The sequence below is a fragment of the Leopardus geoffroyi genome, chromosome D1 (genome assembly GCF_018350155.1).
Source record: "Leopardus geoffroyi isolate Oge1 chromosome D1, O.geoffroyi_Oge1_pat1.0, whole genome shotgun sequence".
Taxonomy (NCBI): domain Eukaryota; kingdom Metazoa; phylum Chordata; class Mammalia; order Carnivora; family Felidae; genus Leopardus; species Leopardus geoffroyi.
In genome coordinates, this window is record NC_059329.1 from 107,596,122 (window position 1) to 107,616,347 (window position 20,226).

General features: G+C 60.0%; 1 protein-coding gene and 1 long non-coding RNA gene across 2 annotated transcripts in view; one reads left to right on the forward strand and one right to left on the reverse strand.

Annotated features, from left to right (window-relative positions):
* Positions 1 to 20,226, reverse strand: part of MACROD1 (mono-ADP ribosylhydrolase 1) — a 144,788-nt gene that overhangs the window by 115,489 nt on the left and 9,073 nt on the right. The window contains 2 exon segments of the mRNA XM_045485716.1: positions 16,569 to 16,685; positions 17,339 to 17,440. Of these exon segments, the coding sequence (XP_045341672.1) occupies positions 16,569 to 16,685; positions 17,339 to 17,440 (219 nt within the window).
* LOC123601886 lies at positions 7,342 to 7,948 on the forward strand. The gene is made up of 2 exons (XR_006714281.1): positions 7,342 to 7,608; positions 7,697 to 7,948. It is a non-coding gene; the product is annotated as an uncharacterized LOC123601886 (long non-coding RNA).

Below are 20,226 nucleotides of genomic sequence, written 5' to 3' on the forward strand. Positions count from 1 at the left end.
AAATCTCTGAGAGGCAAACGAGCGCTTGAGAGAGGAGACGGTGGCATGTGGGGCACCAGAGGGAAGGGGCGGGGAGGGCGGGAGCCCACCTCACTGAGCTACGTGCCAGTGGCCGCAGCAAGCCTCGAGGCAGGACCTCCTCCATGCCGCTGACCTGTGCCTTTCACTGCCCTGGAGCACGGGCGGTGCGGGGTTCGTGCTCTGCCTTTCCCCTTCCCCGGTCCCCAAAACTCTTGGGGGAATGCACAGCCTCCCATTCACAGGACGCGAGGACAGGGAGCCCTCTGTGGTCTGGGGCTCACAGGGTCACAAAGGGCCCCAAGTCCTCCAAGCCCCTTCTCCGCAGTGATGGCTGGAGGGCTGTTTGATGCCTGCTGACTTTGGAGGGGATTAAGCCTATTACGGAGGCTAGCGGGGTCTTATCCGACGCCCTTTCTGACACCCCCCCCCCTTCTCCACCTGTTTTCAGATACTCCAGGAAGACTAAGGGGAATCTTCAAAGTCCAGGCTGAGCCAAGAGCAGAAATTCTTTAATTAGCTTTCTCTTGGATCGGGTCCCTGGCAAATGGATTAGTTGTGGTGGGGCGGGAGAAAGGGACTGGAATCCTCCTTAAAGCTGAGATTACAAGCCCGGGGTGAAGGGCTGGGGGGCTGTCACCAGGGATGGCGGGTCCCTGAGCAGCCCCCGCCACCACCACCACCGAATCAGCGACTCCCCGGGGGCTGGCAGATGGAACCTGTCACCAGGAAGGCGCGGGAGATGTGCTCTCAGCGAGGCCGTGGTCCTCGGGAGTCGGCACGGAAAGATGCTTGGCAAGGCTGGGCTGTGTGCCTGGGTCTCCTAATGAATGTGCTTCCTTTCCGTGTGGCCGCCCAGACCTGGAACTTCATAATTAGGGGGGGGATTTCCTAAAGGGGCACCCATCTGTGAGAGGTAAGGCAGCACAGCCCCCGATGGTGCCAGGCACCAGACATCTGTCACCATGCTCCAACCTCACGTATCCCCATTTTCAAATGAGCAAACTGAGGCCCAGATCTAAGAAGCTCGCCCAAGGCCGCAGTGGCAGAGATTTCGTTTGGGACCAGGTCTGTCCAGGATCCTCCCACTGCCCCAAATCCTGGCCCCCTAGGCCCCCAGGGGAGGCCTGAGTGAGGGTCTGTGAGCCTGGAGGAAAAGGCACGAGTGAGCCCCCACCAGAAATCGCTGCTGGGAAGGAGGCCTCCCCAGGCAGGCCTCTTCCAGGAAGCCTTCCCTGACCAGCCCACAGCACTTTGGATTCCCCATCAAGGCGCTCATACCCTGTGCTGTAACCCTGTTGTCCCCACCATACACTGAACACCTCTTAGAGGCGGACACTTGGTCTTCATCATATTCTGAATGAAGGAAGGAGGGCTGGGCCCACCTCAGCCTGGGGACCAGAAAGAAACGCCTGGTAGGAGGCTGGGCCTCAGGAGCAGGAGGAAGGGAGGGATTCCGGGAGCCAAGCTCCAGGCTGGTGTCTCTCCCGGGCCCGGGTTCCCCTGCTGGCCTGCTTTGCCCAGGGAGGTGCACAAGGGGTGGGTGGGAGGATGATTCAAGGACTCGGAGACCCAGATTCCCCGACCAAAGCCGTTTGAAGTATGACTCGTGCTCTCCCCCTTGAGCTCTGCATCAAAGGCAGCTCCACTGTGGTCCGGCCACACTGTGCTCTGCAGATAAGAGCTGCCCTCGCGGAGCAGGCTGACAAAGGGCGTCTGGGCTGCCCCCAGCTTCCCTCTGGCCTCCCTGTTCCCCGTGCAGCAAGCCGAGCCACCCCCAAACCCCTGTCTGGGGTGCTCCTGCCTCCCGCCTTCCTGACCCTCTGGACGTCTGCCCCAGGGTCAGGTCACTACAGGTGTCCCGGCTCCCGGGGGCATCGCAGCCACCTAAGCCACATCTCCCTCGCAGCCCGGCACCCAGCACCCGCTGAATGAAGGAACACGAAGCTGAATGAACGGCCGTCTGTAGAGCACACGGGAGGGAGGTCTAACCCAGGTCGGGGGGGGGGGTGGGGTGGGTTCTGGAGGAGATGACAGCTGAGCCGGGACCTGGAGTGTGACCAGCGCCAGCCCGGTGAAAGTGGGAATCAAGAATGCTTCTGGCAGGGGGGAGAGCCTGTGCAAAGGCCAGAAGGGGTGAGAGCACATGCAGTTATGAAGCCCGAAATCATTGATCTGGGCTGGGATGGAGAGGGTAGGAGAGGAAACCAGAAAAGGCAGGAGAGCTTCTGGGGCCAGGCGATGTAGGTGCACCAGCCAGGATCCAGAGAGCCAAGGGCGCTACTGGGGCAAGACCTTTCCCACATCGAGGCTCCCAAGGGTGTTGCAAGAAGCCGTGATAACAGCCAAGGCTGCCCAAGTCTGGAGGGGGGGGGGGGGTCCCTGTTTCCATCTGGTCTCTGTGAGTACCCGCTACGCGTTGTGCGGTATGCCTCCGGCACCAGCCACGGGGCTACAGAGAGCCCTGAAACCAGAGGCCCAGCAGAGCAGCAGGAAGCGGCACCTTCCCACGAGGGGCGGGGCCCAGGAAGACCCAGGAAGACCCAGGAAGACCCACGAGGGGCGGGGCCCAGGAAGACCCCCCCCCCTGGGCGGGGCCCAGGAAGACACACGAGGGGCGGGGCCCAGGAAGACCCAGGATGAGGGAGCGGCCGGGTGGGGGCAGGCGGCAGGGGAGCCAAACCCCCCAGGAGCATCCCCAGTGGCAAGCGGGCTAAGCCAGGGACACGAAAGGCCGTGGCGGTGACCCTGCTGAGATCTACTGGGAGCGGAGAGTTCTTATGTGTTCTCTGGCGTAAAGCAAGTGTTTCCAAGCTCCTACTACGTGCCGGTTTGGTGCAGGCTGCCTGCGGGTGAGCCCAGGAAAGGGCCGCTCTCCTGCTGCCGCTTCACCCGCCAGTATCGACACTTCCAGCCTCTGCCTCTCGGGCAGTGAAGAATGATGTCTCTCATTTCAATTAGCCTTTTCCTGATTACTCGCGAAGTTCTGCATCTTTTCCCTTGTTTACCGGCCATTTGTTTTTCTCCTACCGGGAATTGCTTGTCTACATCCTTTGCCCATTTTTCTTATTGATTTGTAGGAGCTCTTCACATATTAAGAGAGAAGCGGAGAAGCAGCCTTTTCCTGGGGCAGACCCTCAGGGCCTCCCGCGAGGGTCCCTTGGTCCCAGGAAAGGGAGGAAGATTTGCATGGGTTTCTGGCTGCCTCCACTGAATCTCTCTACACTCATCCAGCTCCCAAATGGCCAACTTTGTCAGAAGACAAAGCGCCTTCTGCAGGTGACAGTCCCTGCCAGGTCTGCATCTCAGCTGGCACAGCCCCGAGGGCTTATTTTTTACTTACACTGAGAAGTCTACGCTGCCAGTGGCTGGCACCCGAGGGGAGCCGGCAGGTGTAGCTGGGCATCCGGGAGGAAGGGCAGACACTCACTGTTCCAAGGACAATTCAGTGGGGGCCACCCAGCAAAAGGGGCAGGGCCCGAAGCCTCAGGCTGACCCTCCCAGCAGAATTCCAGGGCCCCCTCTGACACACGCCATCCCGGCACCCGCTTCCAGCCGTGACGGCTCCTGCAGGGTGACCCAGGCCCGAGAGGACGCCTCGGAGCCCCGCCCCCTCACCCTCTGCCACCTGACCTGCGGCCCCGTGGCTTATTTTCTCTCCGATGCTTTCCATGTTTCGGCAGACAAACAACACAGCCCATAAAACTGATTTCGAAAGCCTACAAAGGCACGAACGTTTAGGGAGCCAGGAAAAGTAAGGCCGCTCCTTTCCCGGAGTCATGGCTGCCAGGAGCCCGCGCGGGGCCGTTTCTGCAGCTGGGGCTGGCACAGCACGGGGCCAGCCCTCAGGCTTCCTCGAACCAGGTGGTAAATGGCCACTCAGCACGTGTTCCCAGGGGCCCACCGCAGCCCAGGAGGCCGCGAACTGCCAGCTTACCTCCTCTCTGACTCCCCCGCCCGTGGCCACACCAGCTCCCCAAGAGCCTGGCCAGACTCAGTGGCATCCTCCCTCGCCCAGCCTCCGCTAAGCACCTGGCAGAAGGGTCAGATTGCAGATTGCAGGCCACCGTCGGGCGCCGGCTAAGGTCACCCCGCTGTAGTTAGAGCAGGAGAGAATGTCCATGCCGAGGGTGACCTGGTGGGCAAGCCCATCACCCTGCTCTGCGCCACGCTCGGGCGAGCCCTTTGGGAGGGCAAACAAGGCTGCCATAAAGGCAGCCTCCGTGACCTCTGGATAACAAGGGGAATGGGGTGTCAAGGGGGCCCTGGTAAGGCTCAGCCCTCCCCGCCGAGCTCTCCAAACACCTTCCATCCGGGGCCAACGACGTGCCCACTAACCAGGAGGACACCTAGAACCATAAGTGGTTAGCACGTGCCCACTCCCTTCCCTTCACTCATTTACACACTTACGTACTCATTCATTCATTCATTCATTCATTCATTCATTCAAGGGTGATGTGACATAGTGGAAAGGACCAGGATACAGAGCGAGATCTGGTTCAAGCTTCCTGACTGGGGACACGTCACTTAACAGCCCTGCATCACTGCTTCTCACCCTGAAAGGAGGAATAGCAAAGCCACCTCTCCCGGCTCAGCTTGTCTCATCGTTATGATGACCATCCTGGGCTCAGAGAGTTGCCGGATGAGGGCGGGACCACGTCTGATGCTGCGGGGGCAGGAGGCTGGGCCAGGTGTGACCACGGAGCCCAGAGGGGCAGGCGCAGAGGAGAGGGCTTCCCTGGAGGTAGTGGGAAGGACCAAATGACCCCAACAGTCTTTCCAGGCAAAAGGGAAGCCAGGTCGGGAGACAGGGCATTCAGGCACTGAAGGTGCCAGCTTTGGGTAAGATCCACGGTGCAACCAACAGACCCACAGACAAGGTAAGGGCGGGACCTCCCCCGGGCCTGTGGGGCCCCCCCCCCTCCCAGAAGTCATTCTCTTTCTTCTCCAGGATGAAAACACATCGTGGCATGGAAGTCGTTCAGCCTCCAGCTTAACCACAAAGAGGTAGAGAGAAGCGAGGATCCGCTAACCAGGGACACCCCCCTGCAAAGGAGCCCCAGAGTTTCTTCGGGACCCTGGAGGGGTGGGGAAGTGGGGTGCCAGCCCACGGAAGCACGGGGGCAGCCTCCGAGGGGCTCTCGCACTGGCTGTGGGGCCGAGAGTCAGCATTTGCATGGAGAGCGCTGGGTGGCTCTGGAATTTATGCAACTGCCTGTGTGATTCCGGAGGCGAGACGAATCTCCGGCCGCTTTTCTCAGCGGGAACAAGTCTTTCCTTCAAATCGATGGTGACACATTTTTAAACTCTGATATTAAGGAGGGAAAGATTTTTCTGGCCCCCTGGGGGCAACCCTTATTAGTCACTGGCTCGTCTGAGAGAAATCGCAGAGGCAGACCCAGTGGGCCTGGGCAAGGCCAGAGGCCAGGCCGGCTGACACGGGAATGGACAGCGACAAACAAGAGGGCAGAGGGGGACTCGCAAGTCAGAAGCAAAGCTGTGTTGGAGAGACTCGGAGAGCAAGGCTGGGGCGGGGGGCGGGGGGGTGGGGAGGCGGGGGCGGTGGGCTCTGGAGCGAGGTACGAAGTCTCCGTGGGGGAAATAAAGAACCATTGATGAGGGTGATAGAGGGAGAAGATGGAGAAAAAAGGCAGACTAGAAAGAGGCATCAAGCTCAAGAATAAATTGATTTCCAAATGTGAAGTTATAGAAAGTAAAATCTTATTCCCCATCTTGCTCTGGCTGCCAGGAAGCTCAAAGCCACCTTAACATCCAGTCGCCACAGACTTGTCCGGCCTAGTTTTGAGGTGTCGTCTGGGCAGGGCCAGGGTAGGTGCCAGGAGCCAAGCTGACCCCCAAAGCCCCCTAAGGGCATAAAATAGAAGGGAGGGGGGCATGAACCGTAGTCTCTCAGTACATAGGACACCAGCATCAAGTGGCAGGTGGTAGGGCTGAGCAGGGGGCCACGACCAGGAACGAGGCCAGAGGTTGGCAGGGTGGAAAGCACGTGCCATGGGCATCCAGGCCAAGAGCTCCCAGGTGTGGCCAAGTGCACGGGGCACCTTCTTATTGGACGCCCAGCTCAGTGTCCTCCCATGTCCCTTGTTTCTTCCTGTCCCTGTTTTAATGGCTCCCTGGTTTTATTGTACCTATTTTTCAGTGGAAATAGGTGGGTTAAATATTTTTAAAAAATCAATTCCAGCTCAAACGCCCACTTCCTCGGTGATAACAGCCACCATTTATTGAATTCCAACGGCTTGTCACATTTTCATGAATCTTTTCCATCCCCTCAATCACCTTCGGGGGGGGGTGGGGAGGGGGGAACGTGGCTCTCCCAGCAGGGTTTACAGAAGAGGAAACTGAGGCTCAGAGGGGAGGTGTATCCTGGTCAAGGTTACAAGAGTTTATAAGTGACCACGGCGGCTCTGTCCAATCGGCCCCCTGGCACGCCCCCATTCCCACCCCTGAGCCCCAGAGCCCAGCACTCTGCTCTGTGCAGGGGGGAGGGAGGGGGGGCTCCTGCCGGCCTCGTTAGCGGGCAGCTGAGGCTGAGTCAAGGTCAAGGCCAGGGAGGCACCAAACACAGTCCGGTGACCCACAGCATTCCCTCACCCCCTGACCCCCGCCTACAACGCCTGGGTCCCCTCTCTGCCGAAACCCAAGGCTTCAGCCACAGCCCGCCCCACCTTCCCGTGACCCTCACCGGGGAAAGTTCCCCCGCCGCCGGCTGCCAGACGGGATTCAGCTCCTTTGACAGTCAAAGCCGCAAAGCTCCCGTCGCAAATGTCAATTCTGGGCCATTTGCTTCGTAGATTTTAATGTTCCTGTTTCTCCTCAACATCCTCAGCAAGGTAGCTCTTGCTTTTCAAAAGGGATGTGGCGTTTGATGATGTTTAAACCGTACGTGAAATACAGCCAGGCAGCAATAATAAAACAGACGCGAGCCCTGCTGGCAGGGGAATGGCTGACAGCCGGGCCTCTCTCTTCCCACATGCTACTCCGCAGCTAAGCTCCTATTTTTATGGCAATTACAATGTCCGAAGAGGGGGAGGAAGCAGGGATGGGGAGGAAGGGGGTGGGTACGGCCGTACAAGGACCACTTGTAGCTGCTGGGAGCGGGGTGCAGCGGATGGGGTTTGAATGAACCAAAGCGGGTGATGCCAGCCGGGTGTCCCGGCAGAGAAAGGCCAGCCCCATCCGCCACCGGGCACTGCCCTCCCGAACCGCTGTTGGCCCTGGCTCCGTCCCCCAGTATCCGTCCTCCCTGGTGGTGGCGGGGCAGGGGCGGGGGGGGCTGGAGTCCTCACTGGCTCTGTCTCCTGACACAACCCCTCCTCCCCCACCGCGAGGACACTGATAGCTGTCGCCCCGTGTGTGGGAAGCAGGGCTCAGGGCACAGGGCACCGGGCAGCCTCCACCTAAGGGACCTCGGCCACCACCTGTCATCAGGGAGCTACTGCGCAGGCAGGCATTCTCGGGCCACCCTCGCCGCCCAAGGGCACCGCCGCGTGCACAGCCCCGTCCAGGGATGGCGACCTGGGGTCAGTGGACACCTGCCCTCCGGGGGCTCCCGTCTGGTGGTGGAGTGAGGTATTTCACTACTCAGAACGACAGTTGTCGCTCACGGAGCCCCTGCGGCCTGCCAGGCACTCGTTCACTTTCCTCTAACCCTCCACAGGGCGCACCGGTGGAAACCGAGGCTGGGAGAAGCCGTCAGCGGAACCGGATTTTTACCCCAGTCTGTATCGTGAGCAGCCACGGCCCTGGCCCCCACTTGCCCGGGGCGCCCTCCCCACGGGCAGCTGCACCCTCTCACACGCGAGAAATCGAGACTGCGGGGAAAGGGTGCCTGCGACGCGGCCGCCCGCAGGGCCCGAGGAAGCATCTGGGCAAACACTTTGCAAAATGAATAAACGAGCCCAAAAGCTGAGCTGTGAGACTCTGAGGAGGGGAAGGGAAGGCTGGAGGTTTCAGGGGGGCCCTCGGGGTGGCGTCGGCTCTGCCCATCTGACGGGGAGCGCTTCGGTCAGCGGCCTCCCCCAACTGGTGTCTCCGCACGGGCTATTCCCACGTAACACGCACACCCTTCCCCCACTGAAGGCCCTGCCACAAGAGAGGGGGCGCCGGGCCCACCTGCCCTGCACCCTACGGTCAGCAAACCCCAAATCAGGAGGGCCCCCTGCCTCAGCAACCCGCCCTGGGCCCAGAAAGGGCTCAGTTTCCCACGGGAAGGACAAGAAGGAGGTCCCCCCAGGCCTCCCCTGTCCCCGGCCCAGCTGAGCAGCATGTGACAACAGGCCCCACCCTGCAGGACAGTGCCACCCTCCCAGAGAAGCAGCAGCAGCAGCAGCGAATACAAGAGCTGGCGTTTCTTGAGGGCTTCCTTTAGCCCGGACATTGCGCTGTCTCCTTTCAAACTCACAGCCACCCCAGGAGGCGGGGCCTGATGCCCTCTTACTCCCATTACACAGACAAGAAAACCGAGGCTGAGATTAGATGACCTGCCTGAGATCCCACAGCTTGTACCCAGGACTGCAACTGCCACTGCCACGCCCTGTGATGGGGTCACCAGAGCAGGTGGGGCTGTCTGGGGAGCAGGGGTGGGGTGGGGTGGGGCGAGGAGACAGGGCCGAGCCTCGGACTCTCTTTTAGGCCATGTTACGTCCTAGAGACCACCCCACGCTGGGGCCAGATCAGGCCTCAGCCAGCAGGCCTCAGGGTCAGGGTTGGGGGTACGTATGAGCCCACCCTAGGGGTCCGGAGAGAACAGATTCGGCCCAGAGCCCCTGCAAACAGAGCCGGCTGCACAGAGCTGGGTGTCGAGAGGAAGGGAAGGGGCGCCAGTTCCTGGGGAGGGCCCGTGGCTTCCGCGTGCTGCGTCCAGACCCCTTCACCTCCCAGGGACACGGCGTACCCATCCGTTAAACAAGCAGGCGAGCCACAGCCTCCTGGAGAGGCCTCAAGCCGGCTGGGCAGCCCTTTGCCAGGGTGCTGGCGGACCATTCTGGTCGAGCAAGCCAAGGGCCGCAGATCCAGCCCTTTTCATGCTTGGCCAATTTAATGGTCCCCATTAATTTCCAAACACACACATTCCCACAAGCTCCGGCCTCCTCAGCTCAGTGCTCGGGAGAGAGAGCACGCTGGGAACACAGACAGGCACACAGGTGCAGGTGCTGAGGCCAGCCGGCCTCAAGGACAGGGAGGAGCCACTCGGCAGGGGGCAGGGGGGCACCGTGTTTCCTGACCTTGCGTCTGTCGTGATGGGGAGAAGAAGGACAAGGAGAAGGGGCCCAGTTCCTGGGGGGGGGGGGAGGGGGGGAGGGGGGCAGGCCTGCTTTGCCACTTTCCTGCTGGGTGACCCTGAGCAGGTCATGGTCCCTCTGGGCCTCAGACACCCTCCCATTTTCCTCTAAGAGACAGCAAATGCCTTGAGGGCAGGTACCGGGTCCGCCTGAGCCTTGTATCCCCAGAGCCAGGAACCTCCCAAGCAGCCTGTAGTGTCCACGGGCAAATGCATTGCCGCCCTCTAGCCCTGGCATCGACGAGTCACGGCGGGCGCTGAGCGGTGTCTGGGCTGGGGCAGGAGGCGGAGGCCCAGAGGGGGTGACTGGCACTTCCAGTCCCTCCCTCTGTGTGACCCACTCTCAGAGGCATTCAGTCAATCATTTATTCAGCAAACTTTCACTGAAACCCAGGACAAAGGGTCACTGGGTCCGAGGCCCACGGCCCACCCACGTGTTCCCTGTGGAAGGACGGGAAGGATCTGGCTAATACACAGGAGACCTGGCAGAAGACCTGGGGGTGGAAGGACCTTTCCAGGGTCCTCGAGTCCTGCCCACTGGCCAAGCTCCGCTCGCTGGACCAGGCCTTGCGAGCCCTCAAGGGAATCTCAATAATTCAGGAGGGATCCATCATTTATGAATTTATGTAACCGCTTCTCGACCTTGTGGAAACGAGCCGCCCTCTTCCTACAGTGGGGGAAATTAGGCCTTGGCACCGTCTCGGGTGTTGTGGGGAGGGGGCCAACTGGACCCCAGGCCTCCCAGCCGGCCTTCCAAGCTACTCTGTCCCTCACCCCTACACTAGAAGCAGAGGGAGCTTCTGAGAACACAAACGTGACTGCATCTCCCTTAAACCCCAAGTCTGAAAGGTGAGGGTTTGATTCCTGGCTCGGCCTTTTACCGGCACTCTGGTCCCGTGTGGGCCTCAGTCTCCTCGTCTGTAAAATGGGGGACATATTAGCGCCTGCCTCGGAAGTGAGGCCATGGGTTCGATGTGGGGGCAGCTTCCAGCGCAGAGGGAATAATGAATAACAAGCTGCGGCAGCCTAGACGCAGAGGCTCTGTGGGCTGAGTTGGGGGCAGGGGACGGGACCCAGGTCAACCAAGCATGACAGGAGCTAAAGCCTGCCATGGGCCTCACGGGGCCAACGAGCCCAGACCCAGCTGAACCCAGACCCAGATGTTAGCACCACCTTTCCTGCATCGACCGCCCACTGCCTCAAACGCCACCCCTCCCCCCACTTCTCAGCTGCGCCCGCAGGGGGTGGGGGTGACAACATACCTACTCTTTGACCAGAAAAGAAAAGGGAACAAAGAAGAGGTGTTCCCACCCCCACCCCCCAAAATACAAGGATTTCCGGGTGGCTCAGTTGGTTGAGTGTCTGACTTCAGCTCAGGTCAGGAGTTCGAGCCCCACATCAGGCTCGCTGCTGTCAGCTCCGAGCCCACTTTGGATCCTCTGACCCCTCTCTCTGCCCCTCCCCAGCTTGTGTGTGCGCTCGCTCTCTCTCTCTCTCTCTCTCAAAAACAAATAAATATATATTTTTAAACACAAGGATTTCCTGGAAGCTCCAGAGTCAGGCAAACCTCCCCTCTCAGCACCAATACTGGTTAGCTGTGTGGCCTTAAGCAAGTTACTTCACATCTCTGAGCCTCAGTCTCCCCTTTGACACTGTGGGCTTACATAATAACACCAGGAGGCCAGGAAAGGTGGCATGGATGTGCATTCAGCCCAGATCCAGAGAGAGACTCTTGCTCAGGACAGGCCATGGCTCATTCCAAGCTCCTCAGAGCTTCCCCAAGTCTCCCCTACCCTGTCTCACCCCTTCCTGCCAGGGCTCTCCCTCTCTGCCCCTGGAATGCCCTCGTCCAACTTCTGACGCAGTGCCCCCTTCTCAGCACGAGCCCCGCCTCCACTTTGCCTCCTCCAGGCAGCCTTCCAGATTGTCTGCCACCCCTGCAGCAAAAGCCCTCATGGGCTTTGCTCTCCCTTTCCATTCATGTGTCTCACCTCACACTGGGGATTAGAGAGTGTGTCTTTTGTAGCCCAGGGCCCACCTCCCTGCCTGGTGCAAAACAGGCCTACCGCACGGTCTGCTGAATGAAGGAAAGGCCACATAGGAGCTCCAGTTCCGAATCAGTCACCTGCCAAGCTGCGCCTTGGTTTGATCACTGAAAGTGGGGACCGCAGTCCCGCCTGCCTCCAGGATGCCTCCAGGCCAGTGCCACAGCGGGGAGGGAGGGGGCAGGCCCTCACCGTGGGCCCCCGGGGGCCTGGGCCCAGCTCTGGCAGGGCTGCCTGCCCCCAGGCTGCCCCGCACCCACCCTCCCTGCCCACTGCGGAGAGGTTGCTGCCGTCGGAGGCAGCCGGCAAGCCTCAGCAAACACATTTAAATCTGAAGTGACAGATAAAGCGATTTACGGCGACAGTTTAGCGTCAGATCACTTCCCACAAGGCAGCCGGCGTCCCTCAGCCCCTCCTGCCTGCTAGTCCATCAAGGCGGTCTCTAAATCACTGACTCTGAGCGGTGGCCCAGGGCCGGCCGGGGCTGGGCTCCTTGGGGCCTCCAGGCAGCGGAAAGGATGAGGCCTGGGCGGTGACTGGCTCACGAGGAGGAGGGGGCTGTAAGCGGCTGGCAGATTTTCACAAATCAAAGACCCAGGACTTAAGGACACAGAGCACCACTTCATGCCTTATTTTAAATAAATGAGCGGCTCAAAAAACTCCCAGCGAGGCAATTTGTCGCTGTGAAGCATGGCTTTCCACCCGCTCTGCACGTCCCGGCCCGCGTGCCCAGGCCCCTCAAAGGCCTCACGGCCCCCCTGGGTGGGGCCGAGGATGGCCCATTTTTCAGATGAGGAAACAGAGGCTTGGAGCCGCCACCAACAGGAATACTGGGATTCCAATCAGCTCCTGGCCTCTGTGCCCACCGCGGCCCTGACTCGCTGGCCTGGGACGGCTTTGAAGGGGAAGATTCCTTCTGTCTGCACAAAGCATCACATTCATCCCTGCTCTGTCCCGTTATGCCCTGAAGGCCAAAGCTGGCAGCCGGACCCCTGGGCTGGCCAAGAATGGGGGTCTTTCTTTATGCTGGGCCACTTCCTGCCCGGGACTCAGCTGTCTGCCAAAAACTAGGGAGCCACAGGCACAGGCCTGGTAAGCTGCGAACCTCAAGGGCAAGGAAGTGACCCCGTCAAGGTCATACCCCCCCCCATGGCAATAAGAAGATGCAAAAACCCCACAAGCCGAAGCGCCCTCTCCCCCCAGAACGGAGACCCCCAGACCGGAGCTTCTCTGGAGGAGATGCCAGGCACGGCTCTCCCCAGACGCAGCCTTGGAGGGGGGGGGGCGGTGGTCGTAGGCCAACCTAGAGCAGCAGACACCGCCCCTGAGACTCTTCTGCTCCAGAACGGGGGGCCCGCAGGGGCTCCCTGGTTTATCTTGCCAGCATGGCAGCCCAATTTAATTAAGATGGATGCGGCGTGCCCCCGTGGGTAGGAGCCGTGGCCCGCTACCAGATGGCGGGAGCCTGAGACTCTCCGGGCACTGCCCGAGCGAGCAGCCTCGGCAGCAGCCTGTGAAAACACAGCCGAGGAGGGCCCGGGGTGGCCTGCACTTCACCTGGGTGCTCGGAGGGTCCTGCCCCTGTGACCGCCAGCCCTGCCACCCACCTGCCAGGCATCCCGCATTCTACTCTCCGCCCCAGCCCCCCTCCATGTACTATGCAGCATACATCACATCACAACACACACACACACACACCCCACATGCATCTACTATCATAGATACCACACAGAGTACACACACGCTCCAATCACATCGCAAATACCAACAGAGTGGGGTAAAAAGCAGGCCTGGACTTCAAACGCCAGAGGCCCAGTTGGCAAACAGGCTGATTTCCCCAAAGTCCCGAGAGAGGCCATGGGCAGGGTCGCTGCGCGGGGAGAGGAGGAGGCCGGAAGGCAGGGAGGGTGCCTGGCCCCGGCCATCCCCAAGGATCCCCACGGTCCCCCGAAAGGGTGGGAAGGGAGACTGCAGCCAGGCTGGAGACACCCCAAGCTCACAGGATGGAGGCAGTTTTTTAAAAAAAAAATTCTTTTTTAATTTTATTTATTTTTGAGAGACAGAGAGGTGGAGGGTGAGTGGGGGAGGGGCAGAGAGAGAGAGAGGGAGACACAGAATCCGAAGCGGGCTCCAGGCTCTGAGCTGTCAGCACAGAGCCCGATGCGGGGCTCGAACCCATGAACTGCGAGATCGTGACCTGAGCTGAAGTCGGACGCCCAACCGACTGAGCCACCCAGATGCCCCCAGGATGGAGGGAGTTCTAAGGATCCTGACCCCCTTTACTCTCGCAAGTGCCTCCCAGCTCCCCTGCATGCTTCCCCCTCCACGGTCCCTGCAGCTGGAGCCCAGCCCAGCCAGCTATGGCACCTTCCCTGCCCCCATCCCCATCTGGCCGCAGGGACAAAAAGAAACTCCCCACACACACAAAATCCAGAAACTCCAAAGCTGACCTCAAGTCCCCAGCACCACCACCTCCGCCCCCACCACTCCCCATGGGCCTCTGACCCCCATGGGACCAACACTGCCCTCAGCTTCAAAAATAAAAATTTAAAAATTCGCACCCCGCTATAATTGCTCGCTCCTTTTCCTCATTGTGGCTCGGCGGTCGGTGCTGAGAAGCAATTATTCATGGCTAATGATTATAATCAAGTCAAATAGAATTTAATGGACACGTATTCTCTTCCTGCTTGAAACTTTACATATGAATTAAGCACATATGGGTTTCACGAGGCACAGACCAGATTTATGCAGGCCCGAAAAGCCCCGCGTTGCCGCGACTTTTATTCTGCTAATAAACAGGCTGATTTACGGGCACCACCGGGCGCGGAAACCGCGATCTCTGCTGCCCCCTGGTGGGCGGCAGGCCGGAGCTGAGCCAAGGCCATTGGGGCCCCCAGGGATGAGGCCGGAGGACCCTGGGCGTGGGGCCCCAGGCCACCGCCACCAATAACCCCTGAGGTCTGACCAGTGGCAAGGCCACCGGGAAAATGCCTGGAGAGAGGGCCCAGAGGGGAAGCAGGCTCTGTGTGGGAGCCCTACGGCCGGGACCTGCCTCAGCCATTCTGGGGGGTCCTCCCTGCTGTGAGAATCTAGGGGAAAAAAGGAGATCCCAGGACAACATGCCAAGAAGCGTCGGGTAAACTGAGGCAAGCAGGGAGAGATGAAAACTGCTCATCAGCAGGAGGCGCCCAGCATCCCTTGGCATTCCCGCACACCTAGAGCGTCAACGGCGGCATCGGTTCTAGCGCCAACAACAGAGGCAGGTGATGAGTCCTTGGTTCACTCTAGGTGCTGCATGAGCATCACCGCTCACGAGCATGGGTCCCTAATGCCCCCAACAACCCAGCGACTGGGCTTTCTACCGTCCCTGTCACGCAGAGGGGGATACAGAGGCCCAGGCACGTATACGGAGAAGAGGAGTCCCCAGAGAGATGCGGCAAACGCCCCCACCCCCAACCCAGTGCGGCTGAATGCAGCCGGGACCAAAGTGCTCTTCTGAGAGCGAGGGGGGCTGAGAGCCGCTGCACTCGGAAGTCCGGCCAGGCACAAGGGCACTTCAGAAGTGCCACGAATCCCATCCACGGCCCCGCATGCAGCCTCTACCCTGTCCCTACTGCATCCCACCAACACCCTCCCTTGGGCTCCGCACCTCCCTCCTGGCCTGCCAGCAACCAACTCCTACTCCGTTAGAAAGGAGCTGATAAGATGCCCCATTTATCCTTCTGGCCACTTTGCAGCTCATCAGGAAAAGTGCCGCCAGGGATCCATTCACACCCTTGCCAACGACGACGACGGCCCAGGCACCCGGCAGAGCGGCCCCACCAACCTGCAGGGCTGAATCCTCAGCCACGGCTCCAAGGCTTGGTCCTTCCACCCCAGACCAGCCCCTCCTGGGTCCAGGTGGCAAGAAGGCCCTTCTCCTCCGGACCACTAGGACATCTGCCGACCCAGCTTGGCTTGTCTTCACCCCATGTCTCCCCAGAGACTCGCAGACCTGCTAAGCGGCCTGAGAGAAACCCAGCAGAAGCACCAGCAGAAACTCGAAGGTGACCGAGCTCCCCCTGCTCTGAGTCAGAACTCCTGCCTTTGTGTGACCTGTGCGCTGAGATGGGCAACGTGGCGGCGGGGCCGGGGGGGGGTGGGGAGGACACCTGTGTGACTGCACAAACAGGCAGAAAGATACACAGAACAATGCCACTGCCAGAAATGCAACCCAGATCACCAGCAGGCGGGCCTGGGACAGGCCGAGTGGCTGCCTCACCCCAGGTTCCGTGAGCCCGGCCCCTTACCAAGAAGAGCAGCAGGGCAGGCCCACCACATCCCCGGGTCACTGGGTGATGCCACTCCCTGGCCAGCACTGGGGTTAGACACAATGGCTGCAAGCCCGAGGGCAAGGTGGAGGAGATCTGAGCCGCTGGGGGGGGGGGGGGGGGGTGAGACTGCACTGGTCGGGAGGTAGCAAGGTTTCCCCAGAGGAGGCTCTGCCCACGTCTCCAAACCTTTCTCGAAGGAAGCTCCTCCCCGCGAAGCTTGATAAGCAGGTGAACGAGGGCTGGGATTCAGCCCCCACTCGTTCTGGCCCCACGAAGTACCATGGACTTGACTGTCCCTTGACGCCCCACTCCTGACCTTGGCCAGACACCCGCAGCCTAGGAGGAGGGCAGCCACCTTCCTCCAGCCCCCAGGAGGGAGAGAAGCAGGAGGCCGGCTAGAGCCACAGCAGGAAGCTGAGCGTAGGGCACAGGGGCCTCTGCCCCCTCTGCCCCCGCTTTCCCCTTGACGAGCTCTCTCGCCCGCTCCAGGTATAAAGGGGGGGCACGGCAGGCAGGAGGCAGGGGAAGGAGAGCAGTGGTCGGGCGTCTAGAGCCCTTGAGGTCAGACCGCCCTGTTCTGGCCGCCGCCTTCCTGGCAGGGCAAGCCCGGCGCGATTCCAGCCAAGCTCTCTCCCTTCCCGGCCGCTAATGGGTCTCGGAGCTGCAAGGCAGCTCGGCCAAGGAGCCCCCGACACGGCAGGTCAAGGTTTCAAGGGAAGGCAGTCGGCGCGGCCCACGCGCTGGGCTCCTGTGGCGCCGGCGAGCCACCCTCATCCGGCCACCCGAGCCTCGCTGGAGCCAGGTGGCGCCCACCCGCGCCCGGCACCGCAGACTGGAGCGAAGGCGGCCACCCGGGTCTCGGGCGCAGGCCAGCCAGAAGCCCCCACTCACCGGCGTTGACGATGGCGTCCACCTCCAGCTTGGTGATATCGCCTCGGAACAGGGAGATCTTCTCGTTCAGTTGCTTATCCTTCTTGTACTTTGGCTCCTCCACCTTCGCGGTCACCCCTGGACAAGCAGAGGCCAAGGGGTGGGGGTCGGAGAGAGGCCCGCACTACAGAGGGACCCACCGGTGCCTCCGTCGACCCCCCCCCCACCCCCTCCACCTCCAGAGGCAGCCTCAGGCGTGGTGACTGAGGACACTGGTCACGGCCACCCACGATGATTAAGCACCTCTCGTGTGAGGCACACGCTTGGTGTCCTTGAATTTTCGCAAGGTTAAACACAGGTGCACTATTAATGTCACTCATCCCCATTCTACAGACGTGGAAACTGAGGCCTAGGCGGGTGACCGCCTACCGGTTCCCCGGGTGCCCCGGGTTAGCGGTGGCCGGGCGTGCAATTTGCAGGGTCTGGACGCTCGCCAGCGTGCCCCACGGCAGGCCACTATCCCTCTGCATCAAATCCCGGCTCCTGACAACCCGTGCAGGCGGGCGGGCGGTCCGGGGCTCAGTTTCCCAACAGCACAATGCAGATAAAAACGGAACCTGCCTCAGACTGTGCTCATAATTAAGGGAGGTGATGCACGTACCGTGCCCCACACATAGCGAGCGCTTGACGCACGCAGCTGGCCTTCCTGGCGCGGTCGGTACGACGCTCCCCCCACCCGGGCTGAACAGGCCCCCCGCCAAGTAGCCAGGGGTCCCTGGCACAGGGCCTACCTTTCGCTGTCTCCTTCCATGTCGGGATCTTCTTCAGCCTGACGAAGTCCCTGCAGAAGTAATGTTCCTCTCGCTGCTTGTCGCTCAGGCCCTTCAGAAATGCTACAGGGGTGAGACGGGGCAGGCAGGAAGGAGAGTCAGGGCCGGCAGGCAGGAAGGAGAGCAGTCCCAGGGGCTTCTCCCACCCCCCAGCCCCCGTAGGCTCCCCTCCTCACCGAGACTGTCACCTCGTCCGAGGATGCAAACCAGCCCTACATGTCCACCCTTCCCACAGGCACATGAAGAGGCAGGGTGTTAGAGCCAGGAGGCCCCTAGAACATTCTGCCCTGCCCACTTTGTTCAGGAGGGGAACTGAGGCCCGGGAAGACAGAGGACAGCTCTCAGGTACCACAGACCTGAGTTCGGAATTCAGCTCTGCCACTTTCCAGCTGTGTCCACGGACCTCTGGGTCCCTAATTTCTACATTTAGAGCGTGGGGATTAAGATGCCCCTTAAAGGATAATCTCAAGCTTACTCAGGGCATATAAGGAAAGCAGGTTGGTGGCACGGATGAGTTACATCATCAGTTACATCCTCAATAGACCGCTTCATCATCACGTGGTTATTTGGAGGGGGCAGGACACAGGGAACAGGACAGACATCCTCAAAGAGCCAAAGAACCAGATCTGGTGGCTGTTCGCGGCACCCCCCCAGAACGGGCAGAGAGTTCCCCACAGACAGATGCCCGGGGGGGCTTCTCCCAGTGTGAACCAAGTAAGCAGCTAGAATTGCCCCCATCTTACAGAGAAGGAAACGGGGATCTCGGAAAGGGTAGGCCATACATAGTCACACATAGCCCCTTCCCCCTGCTCGCTCTCTCTCTCGCTCTCTCTTTCAGCACGGAGCCCCCTTCTGAGGCTTCCCACTAGCACAGCGGTCCAGGCTTCTGGCTCTCGGGCTCCCTCTGCCGGCCTGAGGCCGCCAGGCGCCCAGGCTCTCAGCCCAGCCTTGCCCCCCTGGACCACATGCTCCCCAAATGGAGCGGCCCTCACTGACCGCTTGTTGGTGGTGGGTAACAAACAGCCAAGGCCACACTCAAGGAACTCAAGAAGCATCAGAAAATGTGCAGAGGTTGGGGGGGGGGTGGCAATTAGGGGAGGCGGTGGGAGAGGAAGGGTTTGCCTCCTGGAGGCTTCTGCAAAGGGCAGCTGTTCAGGAGAGAGGTGGGGCCTCCAGCCGCGCCCTTCGCCTTGCAGAAGTCAGTGCATCCACAGCCTTCGCTCCTCAAGGACGCACCAGGAGCACGGGAAGGGCCCAGCTCACAGCCCAGCTCCGTATTATGGTTGGGATTATTATAAAAGGTTCACAGCACCCCAAATCTGCTTCAGCTGTAGCTTAAGCCAGAACGATACTTTCTGGCAGCCCACTCCCCAGACCTCTTCCACAAACACCGACGATGTGCATTTGGTACCAGGATAAAGGCAGACGTGGTCCTGGCCCTCGTGAACCTGCAGTCCAGCAGAGACATGGAGGCCGAGCTGGATGGAGGCCATCCAGCAAGCAATCCAAATCCCGAGGCCGTTTGGGGGGGGGGCGGGGAGGGGACAGCAGGAACCCCAGTCCGGGGGGTTCAGTGAGACTCAGAAGAGGAAGGGAGATAGCCAGGACAGGGAAGGGTGTTTCATCACCATCCGAACCCTATGTTCGAGGTCCTGGGTGAGTGAGATCCAGGGTATGGGGCAGAGGGCAAGCATGGGGGGTGGGGGGGGATGACACTGGGAGGAGGTGGGGTCAACTGTGGAGCCACCAAGTCTGTTCAGGACTGACTTCACCCCAGGGGATTAAATTCGGATTCAAAATGCTTTTACCAGGGGCACCTGGGTGGCCCAGTCGGTGAAGCATCCGACTTCCGGCTTAGGTCATGATCCCACAGTTTGTGAGATCGGGCCCCACCTTGGGCTTTCCGCTGTCAGCTCAGAGCCCACTTGGAATCCTCTGTCCCCTGCGCTCTCTCTCTGCCCCTCCCCCCCTCAAAAAATAAATACACATTAAAAATATGCTTTCACCAAACTCGTGCAACTCAACACCAACGAAGCAAACAATCCGCTTTTTTAAAAATGGGCAAAAGATTTGCATAGACGGTTTTCAAAGGAGACATCCAGAGGGCCGGTAGGCACACGAAAAGCTGCTCGAATCACTCGTCATCAGGGAAATGCAAATCAAAGCCACAGTGAGATGTCACCTCACACCAGCCACCGATGGCTAGAATCAAAAAGACAGGAAACAAGACATAACAAGGGGTGGCGAGGCTGTGGAGAAAAGGGACCCCTTGTGCACTGTCGGTGGGAATGTAAACTGGGGCTTCCACTGTGGAAAACAGTTCGGCGGTCCCTCGAGAAATTCCAAACAGAAATACCGAGGGCGCCCGGCTGGCTCAGTTGGTAGGGCATGCAACTCTTGGTCTCGGGGTCGTGAGTTGGAGCCCCGCGTCGGGGGTGGAGATAACGAACGAATGAATGATGAACGAATGAATGAACGAATGAATGAAATACCATACGATTCAGTCATTTCACTTCATTTACCCAAAGAAAATGAAAGCACTGATTCAACAAGATACGTGCGCCCCTAACGTTCACTAAAGCACTATTTACAGTCGCCCAGACACGGAGGCAACCGAAGTTGGATGGCTGAACGGGTAAGAAAGATGTGGTTGATGTATACAGTGGAACAAAAGAGAACGAAATCTTGCCATCTGCGACAACATGCGTGGAGTTAGAAAATGTTACGCTGAGTGAAATAAGTCAGACAGAACAGGACAAGTACGACACGATTTCACTTAATATGTAGAATCTAAAAACCGAAACAGAAACTGCCTCAGTTGGCACAGGGCCAAGGGGCACGGCGATGGG